The 23080-nt window shown below is 55.5% G+C and overlaps 2 protein-coding genes across 2 annotated transcripts; both read left to right on the plus strand.

The window, feature by feature from the left end:
• Window positions 1-12: 12 nt before the first annotated feature.
• Window positions 13-11061, plus strand: DUSP11 (dual specificity phosphatase 11). The gene is made up of 11 exons (XM_054289160.1): window positions 13-58; window positions 825-900; window positions 1587-1718; window positions 2470-2593; window positions 3214-3274; window positions 5289-5335; window positions 5819-5891; window positions 6424-6522; window positions 7104-8958; window positions 9614-9673; window positions 10957-11061. Exons 1-11 carry the CDS (start codon window positions 24-26, stop codon window positions 11059-11061), a joined length of 2667 nt encoding a protein of 888 aa, XP_054145135.1. The 5' UTR covers window positions 13-23.
• Window positions 11017-22635, plus strand: STAMBP (STAM binding protein). The gene is made up of 9 exons (XM_054289177.1): window positions 11017-11182; window positions 14270-14345; window positions 15166-15261; window positions 16057-16381; window positions 17401-17525; window positions 19224-19361; window positions 20802-20914; window positions 21575-21674; window positions 22209-22635. Exons 1-9 carry the CDS (start codon window positions 11106-11108, stop codon window positions 22263-22265), a joined length of 1107 nt encoding a protein of 368 aa, XP_054145152.1. The 5' UTR covers window positions 11017-11105; the 3' UTR covers window positions 22266-22635.
• The last annotated feature ends 445 nt before the right edge of the window (window positions 22636-23080 follow it).

Consider the following 23080-nt stretch of genomic DNA (forward strand, 5'->3'; position numbering starts at 1 on the left):
GCGGGCGCAGTGGCGTCGCCATCATGGCGGGCAGGGGTTCCTGCCGCGTCCCGGAGCGGTGAGCGCGGCCCGGGCTCGGAGGGGCTCTGAGGGGCTGGGGATGCCGGGGCTGAGGGGATACCGGGGCTCTGGGGCCAGAGGGTGTGAGGGGATACATGGTGTGGGGGGATACAGAGTGTGAGGGCTGTGGGGATACGGGGTGTGGGGGGATACAGAGTGTGAGGGGATACAGGGTATGGGGGGATACAGAGTGTGAGGGCTGTGGGGATACGGGGTGTGGGGGGATACGGGGTGTGGGGGCATACAGGCTCCGTGGGGACACAGCGTGTGAGGGTCCCCGGGCCTGGGGACGCTTCAGGATCTCTGACCAGGGTGGGAGTTGAAGGTCCCTGAGCCAGGGAGGATTTGGGGGTCTGGGGAAGGTTTGAGGGGGATTTGGGAATTCCAGGCCCGGGGAAGTTTGAGGGGGGATTTGGGGATCCCGAGCCCAGTGAGGGTTTGAGGGGAAATTTGGGAATTCCGGGCCCGGGGGAGGTTTGAGGGTCCCCAGACCAGGGCCGTGGTTCCCAGGCTGGGGTGGTCTTGAGGGTCCTCAGGACTGGGGGGAATTTGGGGGTGGACAGAGTTTGAGGGGTCCCCAGGAGAATTTGGGGGTCCCCAGGACAGAGGTTTTGGCCGCCCATGGGTCGGGGGTCCCTGGCTGTGGGGGGTTTTTCCCTGAGGGCTCTCAGTGCTGCTGAATTGGGGGTTCCCGGCCCTGGGGGTGTCTGGGGGGGCCGGCCCGGGGGTCCCTGTCCGGTGTGACCCCCCCCCCAATGGCTCAGGTGGACCCAGTACAGCCCCCTGGGCCGCAGGATGGCCGGCACGCGCTTCGTGGCCTTCAAGGTGCCCCTGAGGAAGGTGAGGGGGGCTTTGGGGGGCACTTTGGGGCTGGGGGGGCGCTTTGGGGTGCGCTTTGGGGCTTTGGGGGGTTCCCTGGGGGAATTGCTGACCCCAAAATGCAGAGCTGGGTTTGACAGGGGCAGCAGCTGGGCTGTGCTCCAGGGGATGGGGACAGGAGGAATTTCATCATAGGAAAGGTTGGAACAAGGACAGGAGAAGAAAAATCAGCTCCAGGCTGGGCATCAGGAGTGATTTATGCCTGGAAAGGGAAGGGAGGGTTGGGACAGGGACAGAAGGACAAAAATCAGCTCCAGGATGGACAGCAGGAAGAATTTTTTCCTAGGAAGGGTGGGGAGGTTTGGGACAAGAACAGGGCAAGAAAAATCAGCTGCAGGATGGACGCTGGATGATTTTAATGTGAAAATTAAACTGGATTATTTTAATGTGAAAATGAAACTGGATAATTCCAATGTGAAAACCAAAATGACAGTTTTAATTTTCACCCTAACCAGCCTGGAATTCAATGACCAAACTGTGATTTTCTATTTTTTTTGCCTGAGTTGTTGCGTGTGATCTCCAGCGCAGTCCAAAGCCAGGAGCCTCTCCCCACCCCTCACACCACCTCTAGATTTTAGTAACTGCTGTCAAACATCATTAACTGCTTTCAAATAGAATTTATTTCTTTAAACCCTCGTTTCCTGCAGAGCTTTGAGCAGAACCTGCTGCCAGAGCAGAGGTTTTCCCCCCGGGACCTCCTCAGGAAGGTGCAGGAGAGGAAGGAGGAGCTGGGGCTGATCATCGACCTCACCTACACCACGCGCTACTACAGCAGGGGGGTGAGTGCTGAAATGGGGGGTTCACCCCAAAAACTGCACTCCAGATGGGGGAATTCACCCCAAAAACTGCACTGCTACAGCAAGGAGGTCAGTGCCAAAATGGGGAGTGCACCCCAAAAAGTGCACCCCAAATGGGGGAATTCACCCCAAAAAGTGCACCCCAAATGGGGGAATTCACCCCAAAAACTGCACTGCTACAGCAGGAAGGTCAGTGCTAAATGGGGGGTTCACCCCAAAAACTGCACTCCAGATGGGGGAATGCACCCCAAAAACTGCACCCCAAAAACTGCACCACTCACTACTACAGCAGGGAGGTCAGTGCCCAGATGGGGAGTGCACCCCAAAAACGGCACCCCAAATGGGGAGTGCACCCCAAAAACTGCACTCCAAACGGGGGAATTCACCCCAAAAACTGCACTGCTACAGCAGGGAGGTCAGTGCTAAAATGGGGGAATTCACCCCAAAAAGTGCACGACTACAGCAGGGAGGTCAGTGCTAAGTGGGGAGTGCACCCCAAAAACTGCACCCTGGGGGGCTGGGGGGGCTGCAGTGCCCTGCCAGGGGCTGAGGGGAGCAGGGGATGGTTCTGATCAAGTCTCCAACCCCCGGGTATTTTATTACCTGTGATTGTGTAATTAATGAGAATTTTTCTGTGAGGAAAACTGGGGTTTTTTTTCTGGTTTGTTGCCTGTGTTTGTGTAATTAATCAGAATTTTGGTGCTTTTTTCTGGCAATTCCTGATTCTCCCCAGGACCTGCCCCCCTCCATGCGCTACTGCAAGATCCTGACCAGGGGCCACGAGATCCCCAACAGGAAAAGCTTCCTGAGGTTCAGGTCCCTGGTGAGGAGGTTCCTGATGGCCAACAGGGACAATGGTGAGCCTGGCAATGGCCAGGAATGGAAGAAATGGGATTTTCTGGGGGAAAATGAGCCCAAATCCTGATACTTGGGGCAGGGATGGAGGCAGAGCTCACCCCAAACACTGCAGGGTTCTGTGGGATTGGAGCCTTCATTGGGATGGAGCAGCCAGAGTTAATGAGCTGAGTGCTAATTAGCTCTGAGCGTGGTGATTGGTGTGGGTATTGCACTGGGGGGGTGGCACTGGGGGGGTTTGGGGCAGGTGGGGGGTTTGGGGCCATTTGGGCTCATTTGGGCTCATTCTGGGGATATTTGGGCTCATTCTGAGACATTTGGGCTCATTCTGGGGCCATTTGGGCTCATTCTGGGGCCATTTGGGATCATTTGGGGCCATTTGGGCTCATTTGGGGCCATTTGGGCTCATTCTGGGGATATTTGGACTCCTTTTGGGGCCATTTGGGCTCTTCCTGGGGCCATTTGGGCTCTTCCTGGGGCCATTTAGGCTCATCCTGGGGCCATTTGGGCTCATTCTGGGGATATTTGGGCTCCTTCTGGGGATATTTGGGCTCGTTCTGGGGCCATTTGGGTCCCTGGGGAGGGGAGGCAGCTCAGGGTGCCCTCCCTGTGTGTGTTGCAGATAAACTCATCGGGGTGCACTGCACACACGGCCTCAACAGGACTGGCTACCTGGTCTGCAGGTGGGTGCTGGGGGTGGCACTGCCAGGTGGGTGCTGGGGGTGGCACTGCCAGGTGGGTGCTGGGGGTGGCACTGCCAGGTGAGTGCTGGGGGTGGCACTGCCAGGTGGGTGCTGGGGGTGGCACTGCCAGGTGGGTGCTGGGGGTGGCACTGCCAGGTGAGTGCTGGGGGTGGCACTGCCAGGTGGGTGCTGGGGGTGGCACTGCCAGGTGGGTGCTGGGGGTGGCACTGCCAGGTGAGTGCTGGGGGTGGCACTGCCAGGTGAGTGCTGGGGGTGGCACTGCCAGGTGGGTGCTGGGGGTGGCACTGCCAGGTGAGTGCTGGGGGTGGCACTGCCAGGTGAGTGCTGGGGGTGGCACTGCCAGGTGGGTGCTGGGGGTGGCACTGCCAGGTGGGTGCTGGGGGTGGCACTGCCAGGTCACTTCTCCTGGTGGCACTTCCAGGTGTGTTCTCCTTGCCCAGGTGGGCTCAGTGTTGGCAATGCCAGGTGAGTTCTCCCGGTGGCAATTCCAAGTGAGTTCTCCTTGCCCAGGTGGGCTCAGTGGTGGCAATGCCAGGTGAGTTCTTGGCCAGATGAGTTTCAGTGGTGGCACTTCCAGGTCAGCTCTCCTGGTGGCAATTCCAGGTGAGTTTTTGGCCACAGGGGCTCAGTGGTGGCAATGCCAGGTGTGTTCTCCTTGCCCAGAAGGGCTCAATGGTGGCACTTCCAGGTCAGTTCTCCTGGTGGCAATGCCAAGCAAGTTCTCCTTACCCAGGTGGGCTCAGTGGTGCAATTTCAGGTCAGTTCTCCTGGTGGCAATTCCAGGTGAGTTGTCCTTGCCCAGTGGGCTCACTGATGGCAATTCCAGGTCAGTTCTTGGCCAGATAAGGTCCAGTGGTGGCACTTCCAGGTCAGATCTGCTTGTGGCAATTCCAGGTCAGTTCTCCTTGCCCAGGTGGCCTCAGTAGTGGCAGTTCCAGGTGAGTTATTGCCCAGATGAGGTTCAGTGGTGGCAATTCCAGGTGATTTTTTTGCCCAGAGGGGCTCAGTGGTGACAATTCCAGGTCAGTTCTCCTTGGCCAGGTTGGCAATTCCAGGTCAGTTCTCCTGGTGGCAATTCCAGGTGAGTTCTCCTTGCCCAGGTTGGCAATTCCAGGTCAGTTCTCCTGGTGGCAATTCCAGGTGAGTTCTTGCCCAGAGGGGTTAATTGGTGGCAACTCCAGGTCAGTTCTTGCCCATGTTGGCAATTCCAGGTCACTTCTCCTCGTGGCAATTCCAGGTCAGTTCCCCTTGGCCAGGTTGGCAATTCCAGGTGAGTTCTTGCCCAGATGAAGTTCAGTGGTGGCAATTCCAGGTGAGTTCTCCTGGTGGCAATTCCAGGTGAGTTCTCCTTGCCCAGGTTGGCAATTCCAGGTCAGTTTTCCTGGTGGCAATTCCAGGTGAGTTCTTGCCCAGATGAAGTTCAGTGGTGGCAATTCCAGGTGAGTTCTCCTTGCCCAGGTTGGCAATTCCAGGTCAGTTCTCCTGGTGGCAATTCCAGGTGAGTTCTCCTTGCCCAGGTTGGCAATTCCAGGTGAGTTCTCCTGGTGGCAATTCCAGGTGAGTTCTCCTTGCCCAGGTTGGCAATTCCAGGTCAGTTCTCCTGGTGGCAATTCCAGGTGAGTTCTCCTTGCCCAGGTTGGCAATTCCAGGTCAGTTCTCCTGGTGGCAATTCCAGGTGAGTTCTCCTTGCCCAGGTTGGCAATTCCAGGTCAGTTCTCCTGGTGGCAATTCCAGGTGAGTTCTCCTTGCCCAGTTCACCTCCCCTGGTGCCCCTTCAGCAGGAATCCAGACTGGAATAATTTCTGTGACCCCAAACTTGCAAAAATTCACAGGAGGGCATTTTTCCATCCCAAAACCCAGCATTAAATGCTGATTCTCCATAAATAAAAAGTTTAAAACTCCCCAGTCCTTTTCTATCTGTTTGAATCATCACCAGCCCATCGATATTTTCATAATTAATTGTGTAATTAGAGATGTTCTGCTGCTCTTTCAGGTACCTGATTGAGGTTGAAGGCATGGAGCCCAATGCTGCCATAGAATGTGAGCAAACTGCTGGGATGGGGATGTTCAGGAGGGAGATTATTTTAGAAGTAGCTTTAAGTGGCTTTTATTTTTATTTGGAAAAAGATTTTTTTTTTGAGAAAAGTGGCAAAAATAGTTTATTTAACAAAGTGTTTATAGATATGAAAAATTAATAATGTTAATAAAACTTTTTGTTGTTTTCAGGAGAAATTAAATTAAAATTAGATAAATAAATTCTAAATTAAGTTTAGATTTTTTTGGGGTGGGTTGTAGTTTGGTTTGCTTGGTTTTTTATTGGTTTATTTTGGTGTTGGAATGCAGTGTTTTAGGCTCTGGTGGTTTTTGGGCTTTTAGTTTAGAGTAGATTTGAACAGTTAAAAAAAAAGGGAAAAATTACAGTTCAGGGAACTTTTTTTGTTTGTTTTAGTTAGCTAAAAAGGAAGTGCAGAGTAGAGTTGGGGATGGTTCCAGCTGCTCTGGGGTAACTCTGTGTGTCCCCAGTGTTCAACACGGCTCGAGGGCACCCCATGGAGAGACCCAACTACATCCAGGACCTGCAGAGGAGAGCCCCGGGGTGAGGCTGGCTCAGGAACCCCAGAGGGCAGGGGGAGCTGGGGAGGAACCCCCCCTGGGAGGGCTGGGCTGGCACTCCCAGCAAATCTGGGGCAGGGAAAGGTGTCCCTGGGTGTCCCTGGGTGGGGTTCGGGGTCCTTTCCAGCCCCATTGAGGGGCTGGAGCTGGATGGAAAATCCCCCCAGGCCCCTCTCAGAGTGTGAAGAGCTCATGGGATCCCTCAGTGGGTGAAAAACTCCATTTTCCAGTGCAAACATCCAAATTTCTCTTTCAAATTCCCTTCCAAAGCAGCTGTGAGCTGAAGGCTCAGATGTGAGGGAGGAGAGCAGTGCCACAACAAAGCCCCAGAAGGAGCAGCCTAGGGCAGGGAAAGGTGTCCCTGGGTGCTTTGGGTTGGAAAGGACCTTAAATCAAATTGAGGGTCTGGAGCTGGATGGAAAAACCCCCCTCAGGGTGTGAAGAGCTGGTGGGATCCCTCAGTGGGTGAGAAACTCCATTTTCCAGTGCAAACATCTGGAATTCTCTTTCCAAAGCAGCTGTGAGCTGCAGGATGTGGGCTCAGATGTGAGCAAGGAGAGCAGGGCCCCAGCACAGCCCCAGAAGCTCCCCCAGCCCCCCCTGGCAGTGCCCAGGTAGGTGTTTGCCCCTTCCCCTCTCCCTCCCTTTGGAACAGCCCCAGCTGGATCTTTCCAGGCTCCCCCAGCTCTGGGAGGGTGAAAAAAAGAATTTCTGAAAGTTGTTGAGAGCCAGAGTGGCAGCAGGGAGGCTCCTGTGCCTGGGAATGCTCACAGAGCTTCTCCAGGGCAGCTTTGGGCACAGCTGGGGCTCCTTCCCTCTGCCCCAGTTCCTGATGCAGATTGAGAAAAAATCCTGATGGAAATGGAAAAAAATTCCTGATGGAAATGGAAAAAAATTCCTGATGGAAATTTGAGAAAATTCCTGATGGAAATTGGGGAAAATTCCTGATGGAAATTTGAGAAAATTCCTGATGGAAATTGGGGGAAAAATCCCTGATGGAAATTGAAAAATATTCCTGATGGAGATTGAAAAAAATCCCTGGTGGAAATTGATAATTCCTGATGGAAATTGATAATTCCTGATGGAAATCCTGTCAGAAATGAGGAGTGAGCCTCTCTGGGAGTTCAGGCTGCAGGAAAGGCTCTGGGTGCTCCCCCAGCCCTTTTTGGGGTGCTGATCCCAAATTTCCCTGCAGGAGCAGCAGCAGTGGCAGGCAGAGGCAGGAAGAGCAGAAAAATCTGGAGCAGAGGAAGCAGAAAAAGCAGAATCATCAGGAGAGAGAACATCAGGAAGAGAGGAAACAGAAAAAGCAGAATTATCTGGAGAGAGAACATCAGGAAGAGAGGAAACAGAAAAAGCAGAATCATCAGGAGAGAGAACATCAGGAAGAGAGGAAACAGAAAAAGCAGAATTATCTGGAGAGAGAACATCAGGAAGAGAGGAAACAGAAAAAGCAGAATCATCAGGAGATGGAACATCAGGAAGAGAGGAAACAGAAAAAGCAGAATTATCTGGAGAGAGAACATCAGGAAGAGAGGAAACAGAAAAAGCAGAATTATCTGGAGAGAGAACATCAGGAAGAGAGGAAACAGAAAAAGCAGAATCATCAGGAGCAGAACCATCTGGAGATGGAGCATCAGGAAGAGAGGAAACAGAAGAAGCTGGAGCATCTGGAGACAGAGCAATTGGAGGAAGGGAAGCAGAATCATCAGGAGCAGAGGAAGCAGAAAAAGCTGAAACATCTGGAGCAGAACCACCTGGAGCAGAGGAAACAGAAAAAGCAGAATCACCTGGAGCTGGAACATCTGGAAATGGAGCATCAGGAGCAGAAAAAGCAGAAGAATCTGGAACAGAATAATCTGGAAATGGAGCATCAGGAGCAGACGGAGCAGAATCATCTGGAACAAAGGAAGCAGAAGAAGCTGGAGCTCCAGGAGAATCTGGAGCAGAGGAAACAAAAGAAGGTGGAACAGCAGAGGCAGAATCATCTGGAGCAGAGGAAGCAGAAGAAGCTGAAACACCTGGAGCTGGGGCATCAGAAGCAAAGGAAGCAGAAACAGCAGGAACGGAATCATGTGGAGCTGGAACGTCTGGAAATGGAACATCAGGAGCAGAGGGAACATCAGGGGCAGAATCATCTGGAACAGAGGAAGCAGAAAAATCTGGAACATCAGGAGCAGAATCATCTGGAAATGGAGCATCAGGAGAGAAGGAAGCAGAAAAAGCAGAGACATCAGGAACAGAATCTGGAGCAGGAGCATCATGAGCAGAGGAAGCAGAAAAAGCTGGAACATCTGGAGATGGAGCATCAGGAGCAGAGGAAGCAGAAGGAGCAGAATCAGGAGCAGAGGAAGCAGAAAAAGCTGAAACATCAGGAGCAGAACCATCTGCAAATAGAGCATCGGGAGCAGAGGAAGCAGAAAAAATTGGAATGTCAGGAACAGAATCATCTGGAGATGGAGCATCCAGAGCTGAAGCAGCAGAAAAAGCTGGAACATCTGGAGATGGAACATCAGAAGCAGAAGAAGCAGAAGAAGCTGGAACATCTGGAGACGGAGCATCAGGAGAAAAGGAAGCAGAAGGAGCAGAATCACCTGGAGCAGAGGAAGCAAAAAAAGCAGAAACATCAGGAACAGAATCATCTGGAACAGAACCATCTGGAGATGGAGCATCAGGAGCAGAGGAAAGAGAAGAAACAGAAACATCTGGAGCAGAAGCAGCAGAATAATTTGGAACAGAATCATCTGGAACAGAATCATCTGGAGGTGGAGCATCAGGAGCAGAGGAAGCAGAAAAATCTGGAGCTCCAGGAGCATCTTGAGCAGAAGAAGCAGAGAAAGCTGAACCATCAGGAGCAGGGGAAACAGAAGAAACAGAAACATCTGGAGCAGAGTGATCTGGAGATGGAGCAGCAGGAGCAGAGGAAGCAGAAAAAGCTGGACAAGAGACAGCAGAGGAAACAGAATCAGCAGGAGCAGAAGAAGCAGAATTCCCTGGAGCAGGATTCTCTGGAGCAGAATTTTTTGGACCACAATAATCAGGAGCAGGGGGCCCTGGAGCTGCCCAGGAACTGCTGCCTGTCCCCACCCCCCAAGAAGAAAAAGAAGAAGCAGCAGCAGGAGCTGCCCTGACACAGCCCCACCAGGGGAACCCTCCAGGGCTGCTTTAATCTCATTTGAATCTCATTTGAATCTCATTTTTAACCTGGTTTCTCTCACTGCCCACAGCTCTGCTGCTTTTCCAGCAGGAACTGTTTTTAAGAAAATCAAGGCTGGTTTTTGATCTGGTTCTGTCACAGCTCCGGTGTTTTTACAGGAATTTTCCATCGGTGCTGTGAGTGCTCCGTGATCGTTCCGTGATATTCTGGAATGATCCTAAAGAAACTTCCTCAGGTGCCCCTGGGCCTTCAACAAAACGGGATTTTGTTGATTTCCTCAGGGCGAAGAACGGGACTGACCATGAAAATTCTGATTTTTAGTCTCTTTTTTACCCGGTTTTGCTATAATGGGTAAATCAGCAACATTTTTTACCCGAGTATAAGATTTTTACTTTTGCTAAAGTAAATTTCCACGCTGTGCAAACTCCAGCCTGGCTGCGGAGCAGTGATTTCCCGTGAGGGGGGGGGTCGGGCGCGGTTTTGGGGTGAGAACTGCCGAGTTTGGGTTGGGCGGAGCGCGGCCTTTTCAGGGGCGCTGCCCCTTTAAGAGCTACCGCTGTGACGTCACGCACAACGTGGTGCGGAAGCCGCTTCGCAACCGGGCGGAAGTAGGTGTGGCTTGTCCCATACCCGGATGTTGAGGCGGCTTCTGATTGGCTGCCGAGAGCGAGGCTGCGGCAGGTGGGGAAGAACCCGGAAGTGCTGAGGGGGAACGGCGGCCGCCCGCGCCAGGTCAGGGCCGGGCCGGGCCGGGAGGGCTCTGCGGGACGGGCGGGCCCGGGCGCCGCTCGGGGTCCCGCTGGGCACCGGGGGCGGCGTGAGGGGCCGGGACCGCGGTGCTGGGGAGCCCCGAGAGCAGGAGGGCTCCGGCCGGCGGGTCCGGTATGGCGGCCGGACAGGGGGACTGGAACCTTCCCTTGTGCAGGGTGACCGGAACCTTCCCTTGAGCAGGGGGACCCGGCCCGGGCCGTTCCGGCCGTGGGATGGTCACTTTAGGATGGAGGATCCCATCGTGGGGGGACCCTGGCTGTGGGAAGCTTCGCTTTAGGTTCCTGTCGTAAATCCTAAATTAATTTCCAGCCTGAATTCATTTGGAACCGCCATGGCTGGTGGGAACTGCTGAGACCTGCTCGGGGCTGGGGGAGGTTTCTGCTCAGGACAGGGGGATTCGTGTTGGGGCTCCCTTTGCCCCGTTGTGGGGGGAGGATTTGGGATGGAGCCCGTTGGGTCAGGATGGATCCTATTGGGTCGGGATGGGTTTGGGATGGAGCCTGTTGGCTCAGGTTGGGTTTGGGAGGATCCTGTTGGCTCAGGTTGGGTTTGGGAGGATCCTGTTGGCTCAGGTTGGGTTTGGGATGGAGCCTGTTGGGTCAGGATGGGTCTGGGATGGATCCTGTTGGGTCGGGATGGGTTTGGGATGGAGCCTGTTGGATCAGGATGGAGCCTGTTGGCTCAGGTTGGGTTTGGGAGGATTCTGGAGCCCTGTGATTCCCTGATTCTGTGATTCCATGATTCCCTGGTTCCCCGATTCAGTGATTTCTGTGATTCCCCGATTCCCTGATCCATGATTCCCTGATTCCCTGATCCATGATTCCCTGATTTCTGTGGTTCCCTGATTTCTGTGATTCCCTGATCCATGATTCCGTGATTCCCCGATTCCCTGATTTCTGTGGTTCCCTGATTTCTGTGATTCCCTGATCCATGATTCCGTGATTCCCCGATTCCCTGATTCCCCGATTCCCTGATTTCTGTGATTCCCTGATTTCCTGATTCCCTGATCCCCGATTCCCTGATTTCTGTGATTCCCCGATTCCCTGATCCCCGATTCCCTGATTTCTGTGACTCAGTGGCGCAGTTCCCCACACTCTGACCCCTCTCTCTCTCCCCGCAGCCCCGTGCCGTCCCGCAGCCATGCCCGGCCCGTCGGGCAGTGCCAGCCTGGCACCCGAGGAGCGGGTGCGGCGGCTGGTGCGGGCGGGCAGCCTGGTGCAGGTGAGCCCCGACGTGCCCCCGCGGCGCTACTTCCGCTCGGGGGTGGAGATGCTGCGCATGGCCACGGTGTACTGCCAGGAGGGCAACCTGGAGCACGCCTTCATCCTCTACCACAAGTACATCACGTAAGGGACAGTGCCAGGGGGCACAGGGAGACCCATGGGGAATGGGGGGCACTGCCAGGAGGGCAGCCTGGAGCACGCCTTCATCCTCTACCACAAGTACATCACGTAAGGGACAGTGCCAGGGGAGCTGGGCACGGCCAGGGGGGAATGGGGGAAAACCATGGCTCTGGGGTCTGCTGCTCAGGGATCTGCCCCTCAGGGGTTTGAGGTGCCAAACTGGGGTGGGGTTTGGGGTGCTGTGTTCCCTGAGGGGTTTGGGGTGCTCTGCTGCTCGGGGCTTTGGGGTGGTTGTGAGGGCTTGGGGAGGTGGGGGAGACCCACGGGTCTGGGGTCTGCTCCTCAGGGGTTTGGGGTGTTCTGCTCCTCAGGATTTGCTCCTGAGGGCTTCGGGGTGCTCTGTCCTGAGGGCTTTGGGGTGGCTGTGAGGGCTCGGGGAGGTGGGAGAGCCCCACAGGTCCAGGATCTGCTCCTCAGAGGATTGGGGCGCTCTGCTCCCTGAGGGGTTTGGGGGTGCTCTGCCCTGAGGAGTTTAGGGTGCCAAACTAGGATGGGGTTTGGGGTGTTCTGCTGCTGAGGGCTTTGGGGTGCTCTGTGCTCCTCAGGGGTTTGGGGTGTTCTGCTCCTCAGGGGTTTTGGGGTAGTTGTGAGGGCTTGGGGAGGTGGGGGAGACTCAGGGGTTTGGGGTGTTCTGCTCCCTGAGGAGTTTGGGGTGCTCTGCTTCTCAGGGGATGTACAGTTGGGGTGCCACAGCTCCTGAGGGGTTTGGGGTGGCTGTGAGGGCTCGGGGAGGTGGGAGAGCCCCACAGGTCTGGGATCTGGCCAGGGATCTGCTTCTCAGGGCTTCTGCTACTCAGGGATCTGCGTCTCAGGGGTTTGGGGTGGCTGTGAGGGCTCAGGGAGGTGGGGGACCCCCATGGGGCTGGGGTCTGCCCCTCGGGGATCTGCTGCTCAGGGATCTGTTCCTCAGGGGTTTTGGGTACTCTGCTCCCTGAGGAGTTTGGGGTGTTCCGCTCCCTTAGGTGTAAAAATAAATAAAACTAAAAGGTGTAAAAGAAATAAATCCTCAGATAGTCCCTGATCCCAAAGGAGGAACTCCCCGCCCCCTCAGACACAGCTGTGGGTGTTTAAAAGGATAAAATCCCTGATCCCAACATGGCAGTGTCCTGTTCCTGTAGGGCTTTCCCCACATCTGCCCTCCTGCTTTGCCCTGCTGTGCTCTGTGCTGTGCCCCCTGTGCCCAGACAGCGTTGGCATCTCCGTGGGCACCTTCCCTGCCTGCCCCCCGTGCAGGGCTGCTGCCCCTCACACCCAGCACATTTTTCTGTGGTTAGCTTTGCTCCCTGCCTCGCCCTTGCTGAGCTTTTATGGGCATGGTGGCGAGGCCAGGAGGCTGCTCAGGGAGCTGGGCAGTGTAAAACCTTCGGGAAAGGTTCCCAGCAGGGCCTTGGCAAGGCTTCCAGAGCCCTGAGACAGGAGGAGAAACGTTTTAACTAAACAGAGGAGCTGCAGGCTGGGCCACTGCAGCAGCCACAGGGGCTGGCTTGTGTCCCCAGTTGCTTTCAGAGGATTCTGCTGGAAACCTTTTCCACCAGGGAAAAACCTTCTTTCTGAAATGCTGACAGTGTGAGCTGCTGCCCAGAGATAGGAGCTGAATGCCACTGTCGTTCCTTCCAGCTGAAGCTCTGGGTTTGGGTTTTCCTACATTCTGATCATCAAACATTGTGGTCAGAGAGCAGGAGGAGGCAGCAGGGCTGTGCATGGGAGCCAGGAGCTCTTCCAGCCCTTCCCCTCCTCTCCTCCTCCTCCTCCTCGTCCTGCCCACGTCTTTCCTCCTTCCTGCCTTGTGCAAACCCGGCTGGCTCTGCGGCTTTTCCCACCCAGCATCTGCTCTTAATCCTGCCTAATGAATCCCTTTAATGAATCCCTTCCATTGGATCCTGGGCTGCTGGCAGGGCTCGGGGCGCTGTTGCGTCTCCCCAGCACCGTGCCCTGCCTCACACCCGGCTGGGTTTGGGGTTCTGGAGGGCAGCCCCGGCCTCTGCAGGGCTCCAGCTGTGCCCTGGCCCTGCTGGGCATCCAGGGGGCACAGAGTGCTGGGGGGCTTGGGGCAGCTGCCTTTGTTTGCTGCACACACGTGGAGTGTTGGCAGGGTTTCTGTGGCTCCTGAGTGCTCCCTGCTTGGCTTTGCTTGGTTTGTTCTGCTCTCTGTGGAACTATCTATTCCTTTTTTCCCTTTTCCTTTTTTCCCTTTTTCCCTTTTCCCCCTTTTCCTTTTCCCCTTTTTCCTTTTCCTCTTTTTGCTTTTCCTCTTTTCCTTTTTTCCCTTTTTCCCCTCCCCCTTTTCCCCTCCCTTTTTCCCTCCTTTTTCCCCCATTTTCCCCCCCTTTTCCCAGGGTAACACAGAGGAAGAGCAGAGCTTTAAATTGGATTTTAAGGTTAAATTCTTCCCTGGGAGAAGGGCAGGGAGCCCCTGGATCCCTGGAGGTGCCCCTGGACAGGGCTGGGATCACCCTGGGACAGGGGAAGCTGAGTGGGAGGATGCTGAGCTCAGTTTTTATTTCCCTCCCAGAGCCAGCCCAGCATTCTCCTTGGAATACCTGGGGAGCTCAGGCTCCAAAGGCTCCTTCAGCAGCAGCTGGGGCTGTTGGGGATTTGCTTTTTGCTCCCCTGAGGTTCTCCCTGGCAGGGTCTGAGCTGATTTCCCCTCCTTGCAGAAGGACAGAGAGCTCTGAGTCAGCCCAGGTGGGATCCAGGGACACTGCCAGGTGTGGGAGCTGCTCCCTGAGGCACCCTTGGTGCTCACAGCAGGTTGTTAATGATTCCCTTCAAAAAAAAAAATGTGTTTATTAATGGTTCCCTTCCAAACAAAAATATATTAATGGTTCCCTTCCAAACAGAAATGTTCGTCCAGGTGCGGGGAGAACCTGTGCGGGGCTCTCCCTTGGGGCTGAGTGAGCTCTGGGTGCCGTGCAGGGCTCCAGGGGCTGCTGTGGGATGGAGCCTTCCTGCAGCCAGCCCGAGGGGGCACAGGGGTGCCCCAGAGCCCCCCAGAGCCCCCTGACCTGCGGCTTCTGTCCCCCTTTCCAGGCTCTTCATCGAGAAGCTGCCGCAGCACCGCGATTACAAAACCGCCGTCATCCCTGAGAAGAGGGAGACGGTCAAAGTGAGTGGGGCCGTGGTCAGGGTCATCCCTGGGGCTTCCCTGCCTCTGGGATCAGTGATCCACAGAAATGGAGGAGCCTTGGCGTGGCCAGGCAGTGCTGAGCCCTCAGCAGTTCAGTTCTGGGCCCCTCACTCCGTGGGATCCACTGTGGGGCTGGAGCGTGCCCAGAGGTGGGCAGGGGGATGGAGCCCAGCGGGAGCTGAGGGGGCTGGGATAGCTCAGAGGGGGAAAAGGGGGATCTGGGGGGTCCTTCTGGCTCTGCACAGCTCCTGGTCAGGCTCTGCTCCCAGGGAACAGGGACAGGATGAGGGGAAACAGCCTCAGGAGAGGTTTAAGCTGGATATTGGGAAAATTCTTCCCCAAAAGCATTGTCCAGTCCTGGCAGTGGCTTCCACCATCCCTGGAAGTGTTCCAAGACATCTGGGGACATGGATTAGTGGGGGGAATGGTTGAGCTCAATGATCTTGGAGGTGTTTCCAACCTGAGCAACTCCAGGGTTACACTTTGGGGGGTTCTCACCCCGTTGCACTTGCAATGTGGTGTCCAGTTGGGGTGTCCTTCCTTCCCTGTTCCACTCCCTGCTTCTCAAAGACCATGAATGGTGGCTGGTGGCTTTCTTTGCTCCAAGGGAATCCTTGGAGATTCCCCCCACCCCCCAGAGGCTGCAGCTCCTCTGCTCAGCGCTGACAGAAGAGGAAAGGGCAGCACTCAGCACTGCCCCAGTGATCTTGGTGCTGCTTTTTGGGCTCCCCAGCTGCTCAGGGTTCGTTTCCCCTCGCCTTGGGGCTGCCCCAGGCTGATGCTGGGTTTCCTCCCCCAGCAACTGAAGGAAGTGGCCTTTCCCAAGGCCGAGGAGCTGAAGGAGGAGCTGCTAAAGAGGTACGCCCAGGACTATGCTAAGTACAAGGAGCAGCAGGTGAGTGACAGCACAGGCTGCAGGCTCTGCTCCCTGCAGCCCCTCAGCCTTGCAGGGCTCCCTGGGGGCTGGGCAATGGCCGGGCTGGGTGGCCCCAATGTCACTGCAGGTGGCTCTGTCACAGGTGGTGGCCCTGGCTCTGCTCCCCGTGCATCCCCAGCCAGCCTGGGCTGTGTGCTTGGCGTGTTCTCTCTGCCCCGTGAAAGGAAAGCACCACGTGATGAAAAAATAGGAGCAAAAATCAAATTTTAAAAGGGGAAGGGGTTGTAATTCCACCAAAACCCCAGGATCTGTGCCCTGGCTCTGCTCCCTGTGCACCCCCAGCCAGCCTGGGCTGTGTGCTTGGCGTGTTCTCTCTGCCCCACGGAAGGAAAGCACCACGTGATGAAAAATGTGGTGCAAAAATTCAATTTAAAATGGGAAAGGTGTAGGGGTTGTAAAATACCATCACAACCCCAGGATCTGTGTGGGCAGAGCAGTCACATCACCTCTGCAGTCAGTTTGGCTCTGGACTTTGGAGCATGGAGGGAAATCAGCCCGGGACTGTAATTCCCTGGAAAAGGGAGGGCAAAGCTGTGCTTTTCCTGCCCTTGGTGCAGCTGGCTCTGGATCTGTGCCTCACAAGCTGAAATCTCCTCGCACAAAATCTCACAAGGAAATTTTGTGGTTTGCTGGTGGCCTTTAGGAACAACCTGGGAACGGCCGGGGGTCTGCCCCGGGCTGGTGCCCCCCTCCCTGTCCCTGTTCCTCGTGCAGCAGGAGGAGTAACCTGCACCCCCTGTGGCCTTGCAGCAGCAGCTGGAGGAGGAGAAGACCCGCGTGGCCCTGATGAAGCAGCAGCAGGCGGAGCAGGAGCAGTTCCACGCCTTCGAGGAGATGATCCGGCAGCAGGAGCTGGAGAAGGAGCGCCTGAGGATCGTGCAGGAGTTTGGGAAGCCAGAGCCACAGGCTGTGGATGGACCCCTCATCCCTGGCGTGGAGAAGCCCCCAACAGACCTGACCCCAAAGGTTCCGGCCTCTGCAGTTCCCCCAGCGAGCCCAGCAGCGGGGACTGTGCCCTGCAAACCTCCCGTTGTGGACAGATCCCTGAAGCCCAGTGCTTTGGGGAGCACAGAGAACAGTTAGTACCTCTGGGAGCAGCCCTTCTCCCTGCTGGGCTGGGGCAAGCACGGCCAGCTGCTCTGGAGAGCCTCTGGGGGCTCTTCAGCTGCTCTGGAGAGCCTCTGGGGGCTCTTCAGCTGCTCTGGGGAACCTCTGGGGGCTCTTCAGCTTCTCTGGGGAACCTCTGGGGGCTCTTCAGCTTCTCTGGAGAGCCTCTATGGGCTCCTCAGCTTCTCTGAGGAACTTCTGTGGGCTCTTCAGCTTCTCTGGAGAGCCTCTATGGGCTCTTCAGTTTCTCTGGAGAGCCTCTGGGGGCTCTTCAGCTTCTCTGGGAACCTCTGTGGGCTCTTACAGTTTCTCTGGAGAGCCTCTATGGGCTCTTCTAGCTTCTCTGGAGAACATCTGTGGGTTCTTCTCAGTTTCTCTGGAGAACCTCTGTGGGCTCTTCCAGCTTCTCTGGAGAGCCTCTGGGGGCTCTTCCAGCTTCTCTGGAGAATCTCTGTAGGCTCTTCTAGCTTCTCTGGAGAGCCTCTGGGTTGTTCTCAGATTCTCTGGGAAGCTCTTGGAATCTCCTGATGCTGGGGCTCTGCTCTCCTGGGTCGCTGGGTGTTGTCCTCCCTGCTCTTGCAGCCCGTCTGCCTTTCCTTGATCCCAAAACCTGCTGGGGATTGGGGTTCAGCTCCTGCCTGAATCCTCCTCCTGACCAAACCCCACTAAACGTGGTTCCAAAACACTGATCCTGACACACCCGCTGATCCTGGCACATCCTGCTTTAAATAACACTCCCTGAGGGTGTGTGCTTTCATTTTCAGTAACCAAACACTCCTCCTGACCCCCTGCCAGAGGACCCTTCCCCTCTCCATGTCCCTTTCCCCGCTCTGGGTGAGGTGTGGGTGTCACAGTGGCACGATTCCCTGAGGAATTTGCACAATTTATTGGGAAATTGTGGATTGGGTGGATTTTCCCGGTGTCACCCCCTCAGCCCCTGCCCCAGGGCCCTCCCTGCCCGTGCTCACTGTGCCCCCCTGCCCTCCCCAGGTGCAGGAGTGGACGTGCTCCGCCAGGTCATTGTCCCCAGGGAGCTGTGCCACAAGTTCCTGCAGCTGGCTGACGCCAACACGGTGCGGGGCGTGGAGACCTGTGGGATCCTCTGTGGGAAGCTGGTAAGGACACAGCCCCCCAAAAACAGCCCCATGGGCACCCCAGAAGTGCCACAGGGGCTGTTTGTCACGGTGCCACAGCTCAAGGAGCCTGATTTTTGATTTTGGATTCTTCAGTGGGGTGTCAGGCTTCAAAGTGAGTGTTAGGAATTATGTGCCTCTCCCTTTCCTCATTTTTGGGTTAGGTTTTGCCACCCTGAGTCTCCATTCAGTTTTTTCTGTCTCATTGGTGATTGACTTTCCTTGTCCAAAAGTGCCACAGGGGCTGTTTGTCACAGTGCCATAGCTCAAGGAGCCTGATTTTTGATTTTGGATTCTTCAGTGGGGTGTCAGGCTTCCACGTCAGTGTTAAGGGATGATGTGTCTCTCCCTTTCCTCAATTTTGGGTTAGAATTCCCCACCCTGAGTCCCCATTCAGTTTTTTCTGTCCCACTGGTGGCATTCCTTGTCCAGAAGTGCCACAAGGTTTGATTTTTGTACTGGATTCTTGTGAGGTGTCAGGCCTCCATGTGAAGGAATTATGTGTTAGGAATGGTGTGCCTCTCCCTTTCCTCATTTTTGGGTTAGGATTTCCCCACCCTGAGCCCCCATCCAGCTCCTGTGTCCCACTGGTGACATTCCTGGTGGCATTCCCTGTCCTTTGGGTGTCCCAGCTGCTGGCCCTCAGGCTTTGTTCCCCCCCAGCCTTTGCGTGCCCAGCTTTTGGCAGCTCTGCCCTGAGCCACTCCCAGAAGTTTGCTTTGAAATGAAATTGTTTTGATGGAGCAACTTCCTGCAGCCCAGCTGCTTCCAGAGCCTGGGGATGCTTCAGGGATGAGGCATTGTCCCCTTGGGAGTGCAGAGCTGGGTCTGGGGGTGTCCAGGGCTTCTCTGAGCTCCTGGGGTGCTCTGCACAGCAGGGAGAGTAAAACAGGGAAAAAATCCTGGAACTCCTTGGGAAAAAAAATCCTGGAACTCCTTTGAAAAAAAATCCTGGAGCTCCTTTGGAGAAATCCTGAAACTCCTTTGGAAAAAATCCTGGAACTCCTTGGGGAAAAATCCTGGAACTCCTTTGAAAAAATTCTAGAACTCCTTTGGAAAAATCCTGAAACTCCTTTGGAAAAATCCTGGAACTCCTTTGGAGAAGTCCTGCAACTCCTCTGAGCTGCACCTGCAGATGGGTGGTGAATGCATCCATGTGTAGGACTTTGCCTTCTGTTGATGGAGTAACCAAATTACTCTTTGTCTCCTTAAACTTCTGGGTTTTTTGCCTTTTTTTCTCCTCAATTTGGTAAAAAAGACACCTCCTAAGACCCTTTGAGACTTCACTTTAAACTTGGGGCTGCCCAGCTGGGCAGAGGCCAAGAGGTCTGGCCTGGGTAATTCACTAGAAAAATAAGAGAATAAGGGAAATAATCCCTTTTGTGGGGTATTTTACCAGGAGCAAAAACCTCTTACCCTTAGCTCAGTTTTTCTCTGTAGGAACTTTGTTATTTTGCCTTTTATTAGAACTTTTTCTGTTTCCATCACTACCTCAGAAGCCACCCTGCTAATCTGATGGCATTCGAGTAGCTGAGCTGTCTCAGGTGGAATAAGTTCCCTAAAATCTCATAACACCTAACTCGGAGAGAAAACCACCACCCCTGGGCTTGTCCCAAGGCTCAGGAGGGCCCTGGGCTGTGACCTGGGTGTCACAGTGGCCGTGGTGGCCCTGCCTTGCAGATGAGGAACGAGTTCACCGTCACGCACGTCATCGTGCCCAAGCAGCTGGGCGGCCCCGACTCGTGCACCACGCAGAGCGAGGAGGAGCTCTTTGTCATCCAGGACCAGCATGGCCTCGTCACCCTGGGCTGGATCCACGTGAGTCTGCCTGCCCTGGCCCTCCCTGCATCCAGGGGAAGGGCTGCTGGGGCACGGGGGGATGGCAGGGAGTGGGCAGCAGCCTCTGGTACAGCCTCGTTCACTGCTGTGCTGGGGAAATCCAGACTGGGTAATTTTGGGTCCCTTCCTAAAGCATCAAACCCTTTGAGAAGGAAAGAGGAAGGGTTTAGATGAGATATTGGGAAGAAGCTCTTCCCTGTGAGGAAGGAGGAGAGGTTTAGATGAGATATTGGGGAAACTCTTCCCTGTGAGGAAGGAGGAAAGATTTAGATGAGATATTGGGAAGAAACTCTTGAGGAAGGAGCAAAGGTTTAGATGAGATATTTGGGAGGAAACTCTTCCATGTGTGGAAGGAGGAAATATTTAGATGACATATTGGGAAAAACTCTTCTTTGAGGAAGGAGAAAAGGTTTAGATGAGATACTGAGAGGAAACTCTTCCCTGTGAGGAAGGAGGAGAGGTTGAGATGAGATACTGAGAAGAAGCTTCCCTATGAGGAAGGAGGAGAGGTTTAGATGAAATACTAAGAAACTCTTCCCTGTGAGGAAGGAGGAAAGATTTAGATGAGATATTGGGGAAGAAACTTCTTTGAGTAAGGAGGACAGGTTTAGATGAGATATTGAGAAGGAATTCTCCCCTGTGAGGAAGGAGGAGAGGTTTGGATACTGGGGAGAAACTCTCCTCTGTGAGGAAGGGGAAAAGGTTTAGATGAGAGATTGAGAAGAAATTCTTCTCTGTCAGGAGGGAGAAAATGTTTCGATGAGATACTGGGAAAAAAACTCTTCTGTGAGGAAGGAGGAAAGGTTTAGATGAGATAATGAGAAGAAACATCCTTGTGAGGAAGGAGGAAAAGTTTAATGAGATATTGGGGAAACTCTTCCCTGTGAGGAAGAAGGAAATGTTTAGATGAAATACTAAGAAATTCTTCCCTGTGAGGAAGGAGGAGAGGTTTAGAGGAGATACTGGAAAGAAACTCTTCTGTGAGGGTGGGCAGCCCTGGAAGAGGTGCCCACAGCAGCCCTGGCAGTGCCCAAGGCCAGCCTGTGGAGCCCCCTGGGACAGTGGCAGGTGTCCCCCCATGGCAGGGGTGGCCCTGGGTGGGCTCTGAGCTCCCTCCAGCCCAGCCCACTCTGGGATTCTCTGGCAGTGCCATCTCAGACACGGAGCTGACGTTTCCTGCAGCTGAGCCAGCCCCGGTGGCTGCGTGGGGACGCCCCAGCTGCTCTCCTGGAGGGACAGACAGACAGACACACTGCCAGCCCCGAGAGCTGTGCCAGCTGCAGGCTCCTCCCCGGCTGTGCCCCCTGGGACCCCTGCCAGGCCAGGCTGAGCAGTCTGGAGAGCAGCAGCTGCTCAGGGCAGGGCAGGGCTGCCCCAGGGCTGTGCCAGCCTCTGAGGGCTGTGCCCTGTGCCCTGCAGACCCACCCCACCCAGACAGCCTTCCTGTCCAGCGTGGACCTGCACACACACTGCTCCTACCAGATGATGCTGCCCGAGTCCATCGCCATCGTGTGCTCCCCCAAGTACCAGGAGTGAGTCTGGGGTGCCGGGGGGAGTGTGGGGTGCCAGGGGTGTGGGCTGGGATCCATGGGATGGGATGGAAAGGGATGGAATGGGATCCATGAGATGGGATCGATGGGATGGGATGGGATGGGATGGGATGGGATGGGATGGGATCCATGGGATGGGATCGATGGGATGGGATGGGATGGGATCCATGGGATGGGATGGGATCCATGGAATGGGATGGGATGGCATGGCATGGGATCCATGGGATGGGATGGGATGGGATGGGATGGGATCCATGGGATGGGATGGGATGGGATGGGATGGGATCCATGGGATGGGATGGGATGGGATCGATGGGATGGGATGGGATGGGATGGGATCCATGGGATGGGATGGGATGGGATGGGATGGCATGGCATGGCATGGGATCCATGGGATGGGATGGGATGGGATGGGATCCATGGCATGGGATGGGATGGGATCCATGGCATGGGATCCATGGGATGGGATGGCATGGGATCCATGGGATGGGATGGGATCCATGGAAAGGGATGAGATCCATGGGATGGGATGGGATGGCATGGGATCCATAGGATCCATAGGATGGGATGGGATCCATGGGATGTACAGGGATGGGCCAGGCCTGCAGAGCTGCAGTTGCAGAGCTGCTGTTCCTGCTGCAGGACAGGGTTCTTCAGGCTGACAGAGCACGGCCTGGAGGAGATCTCATCCTGCAGGCAGCAGGGCTTCCACCCACACCCCAAAGACCCCCCTCTCTTCACAGTGAGTGCCTGGGGGCTCTGGGGAGGGCTGCCTGTGCTGGGGGTACACCAGAGCTGCTGGGAGGCTCAGCCTGGCAGCAGGGGCTGCTCTGCAGTGCCCAGAGAGGAGGTGCAGGAGCCTCCTGAGGTTCTGCAGGTGCTGGAAGTGCTGCAGAGCTGCAGGAGCAGGGCCAGGCAGCAGCCCAGGGCTCTTTGGGGTGGGGGATTTGTGTCTGGGGCCTGCCAGGATCCCTGGGTGCCTCCAGGCAGGGCCAGCAGGTGGGGGGGTGCAAGAACGGGATCTAAGGGCTGTTGTGGGTCAGCACAGGCTGTGGCAGGAGTTGGGAACACCTGAGTAACCCCTGTCCCCCCTTGTCCCCTCTTGTCCAGGGGCTGTTCTGGGTCAGCACAGGCTGTGGCAGGAGTTGGGAACACCTGAGTAACCCCTGTCCCCTCTTGTCCCCTCTTGTCCAGGGGCTGTTCTGGGTCAGCACAGGCTGTGCCAGGAGGTGGGAACACCTCAGTAACCCCTGTCCCCCCCTGTCCTCTCTTGCAGACGTGCAGCCACGTGTCAGTGGTGGAGAGGGACGTGGTGCTGCTGGATCTCCGGTGACCCTCCTGCCTTGTGCCCTCTCAGGAGCCACCCCCTCCCCTCAGGCCCTGCTAGGGACTCTTTCCTCTCCTGCAGCAGCTGATTCCTCCCCACCATGCTGTGACCCCTCCCTGCCTCCCCTGGAGGCCCTGGACCCTCAGTGCTGCTCCAGGCGTGGGCAGAGGCCGGCTGGGAGCCCCGAGACAGAACCAACACTAAAGCAGTTGTTTAACTCTACCCCACGGCCTCCTGGGGAGGTTCTTTGGGACCTGCTGCAGCCCCGAGGTGTGGAAACCTCTCCAAGTGCTTTTGGGACTTGCCCACTTTAGCCCTGCCCTGTTGTGTCCCATTCTGGGCTGCTGGAGCAGATAAACCTTTCCCTTGGTTCAAACCCAAGCCTTGCTGGCCCTTGTGAGCGCCTCACCAGCTCAGGGCTGCTGTGGGTACCTGTGTGTCTGCCTGGGGAGGGGAGAGGGCCCAGGGGGTCCTTTGGGATCCCTCTGGCAGCATCTCAGGGCTGGAAATCCTGAGATGTGCACCCCAGCTGTGTTTGGGGGTGTCTGGGCACTCATCCCTTTTCCTGGCCTGGTGGAGGAGCTCAGTCTGGCTGCCACCACCGCTACAGGATGGGATTCCAGCAGCTTTTACTGCTCCCATCCCAGTCCAGGATGGGATTCCAGCAGCTTTTACCATCCCAATCCCACTCCAGGATGGGATTCCAGCAGCTTTTACCACTCCCATCCCACTCCAAGGTGGAATTCCAGGAGCTTTGACCTCTTCTGTCCCAGTCCAAGATGGGATTTCCAGCAGCTTTTACCACTCCCATCCCAATCCAA

Source organism: Melozone crissalis, unplaced genomic scaffold, assembly GCF_028551555.1.
Source record: "Melozone crissalis strain CALT ecotype California unplaced genomic scaffold, PUWL_Pcris_2 ptg000064l_1, whole genome shotgun sequence".
Classification (NCBI taxonomy): Eukaryota; Metazoa; Chordata; class Aves; order Passeriformes; family Passerellidae; genus Melozone; species Melozone crissalis.

What these genes read in the sequence shown, in the direction of transcription:
- DUSP11 (XM_054289160.1), top strand. Translation starts at nt 24, where the DNA reads ATGGCGGGCAGGGGTTCCTGCCGCGTCCCGGAGCG. An exon ending in CGCGCTACTACAGCAGGGGG is followed by an intron (nt 1,719 to 2,469) that starts GTGAGTGCTGAA and finishes GATTCTCCCCAG; the next exon opens with GACCTGCCCCCCTCCATGCG. An exon ending in CCCCCCCTGGCAGTGCCCAG is followed by an intron (nt 6,523 to 7,103) that starts GTAGGTGTTTGC and finishes ATTTCCCTGCAG; the next exon opens with GAGCAGCAGCAGTGGCAGGC.
- STAMBP (XM_054289177.1), top strand. Translation starts at nt 11,106, where the DNA reads ATGCTGCGCATGGCCACGGTGTACTGCCAGGAGGGCAACCTGGAGCAC. An exon ending in CTAAGTACAAGGAGCAGCAG is followed by an intron (nt 15,262 to 16,056) that starts GTGAGTGACAGC and finishes GCCTTGCAGCAG; the next exon opens with CAGCTGGAGGAGGAGAAGAC. An exon ending in TGCTCCCCCAAGTACCAGGA is followed by an intron (nt 20,915 to 21,574) that starts GTGAGTCTGGGG and finishes TTCCTGCTGCAG; the next exon opens with GACAGGGTTCTTCAGGCTGA.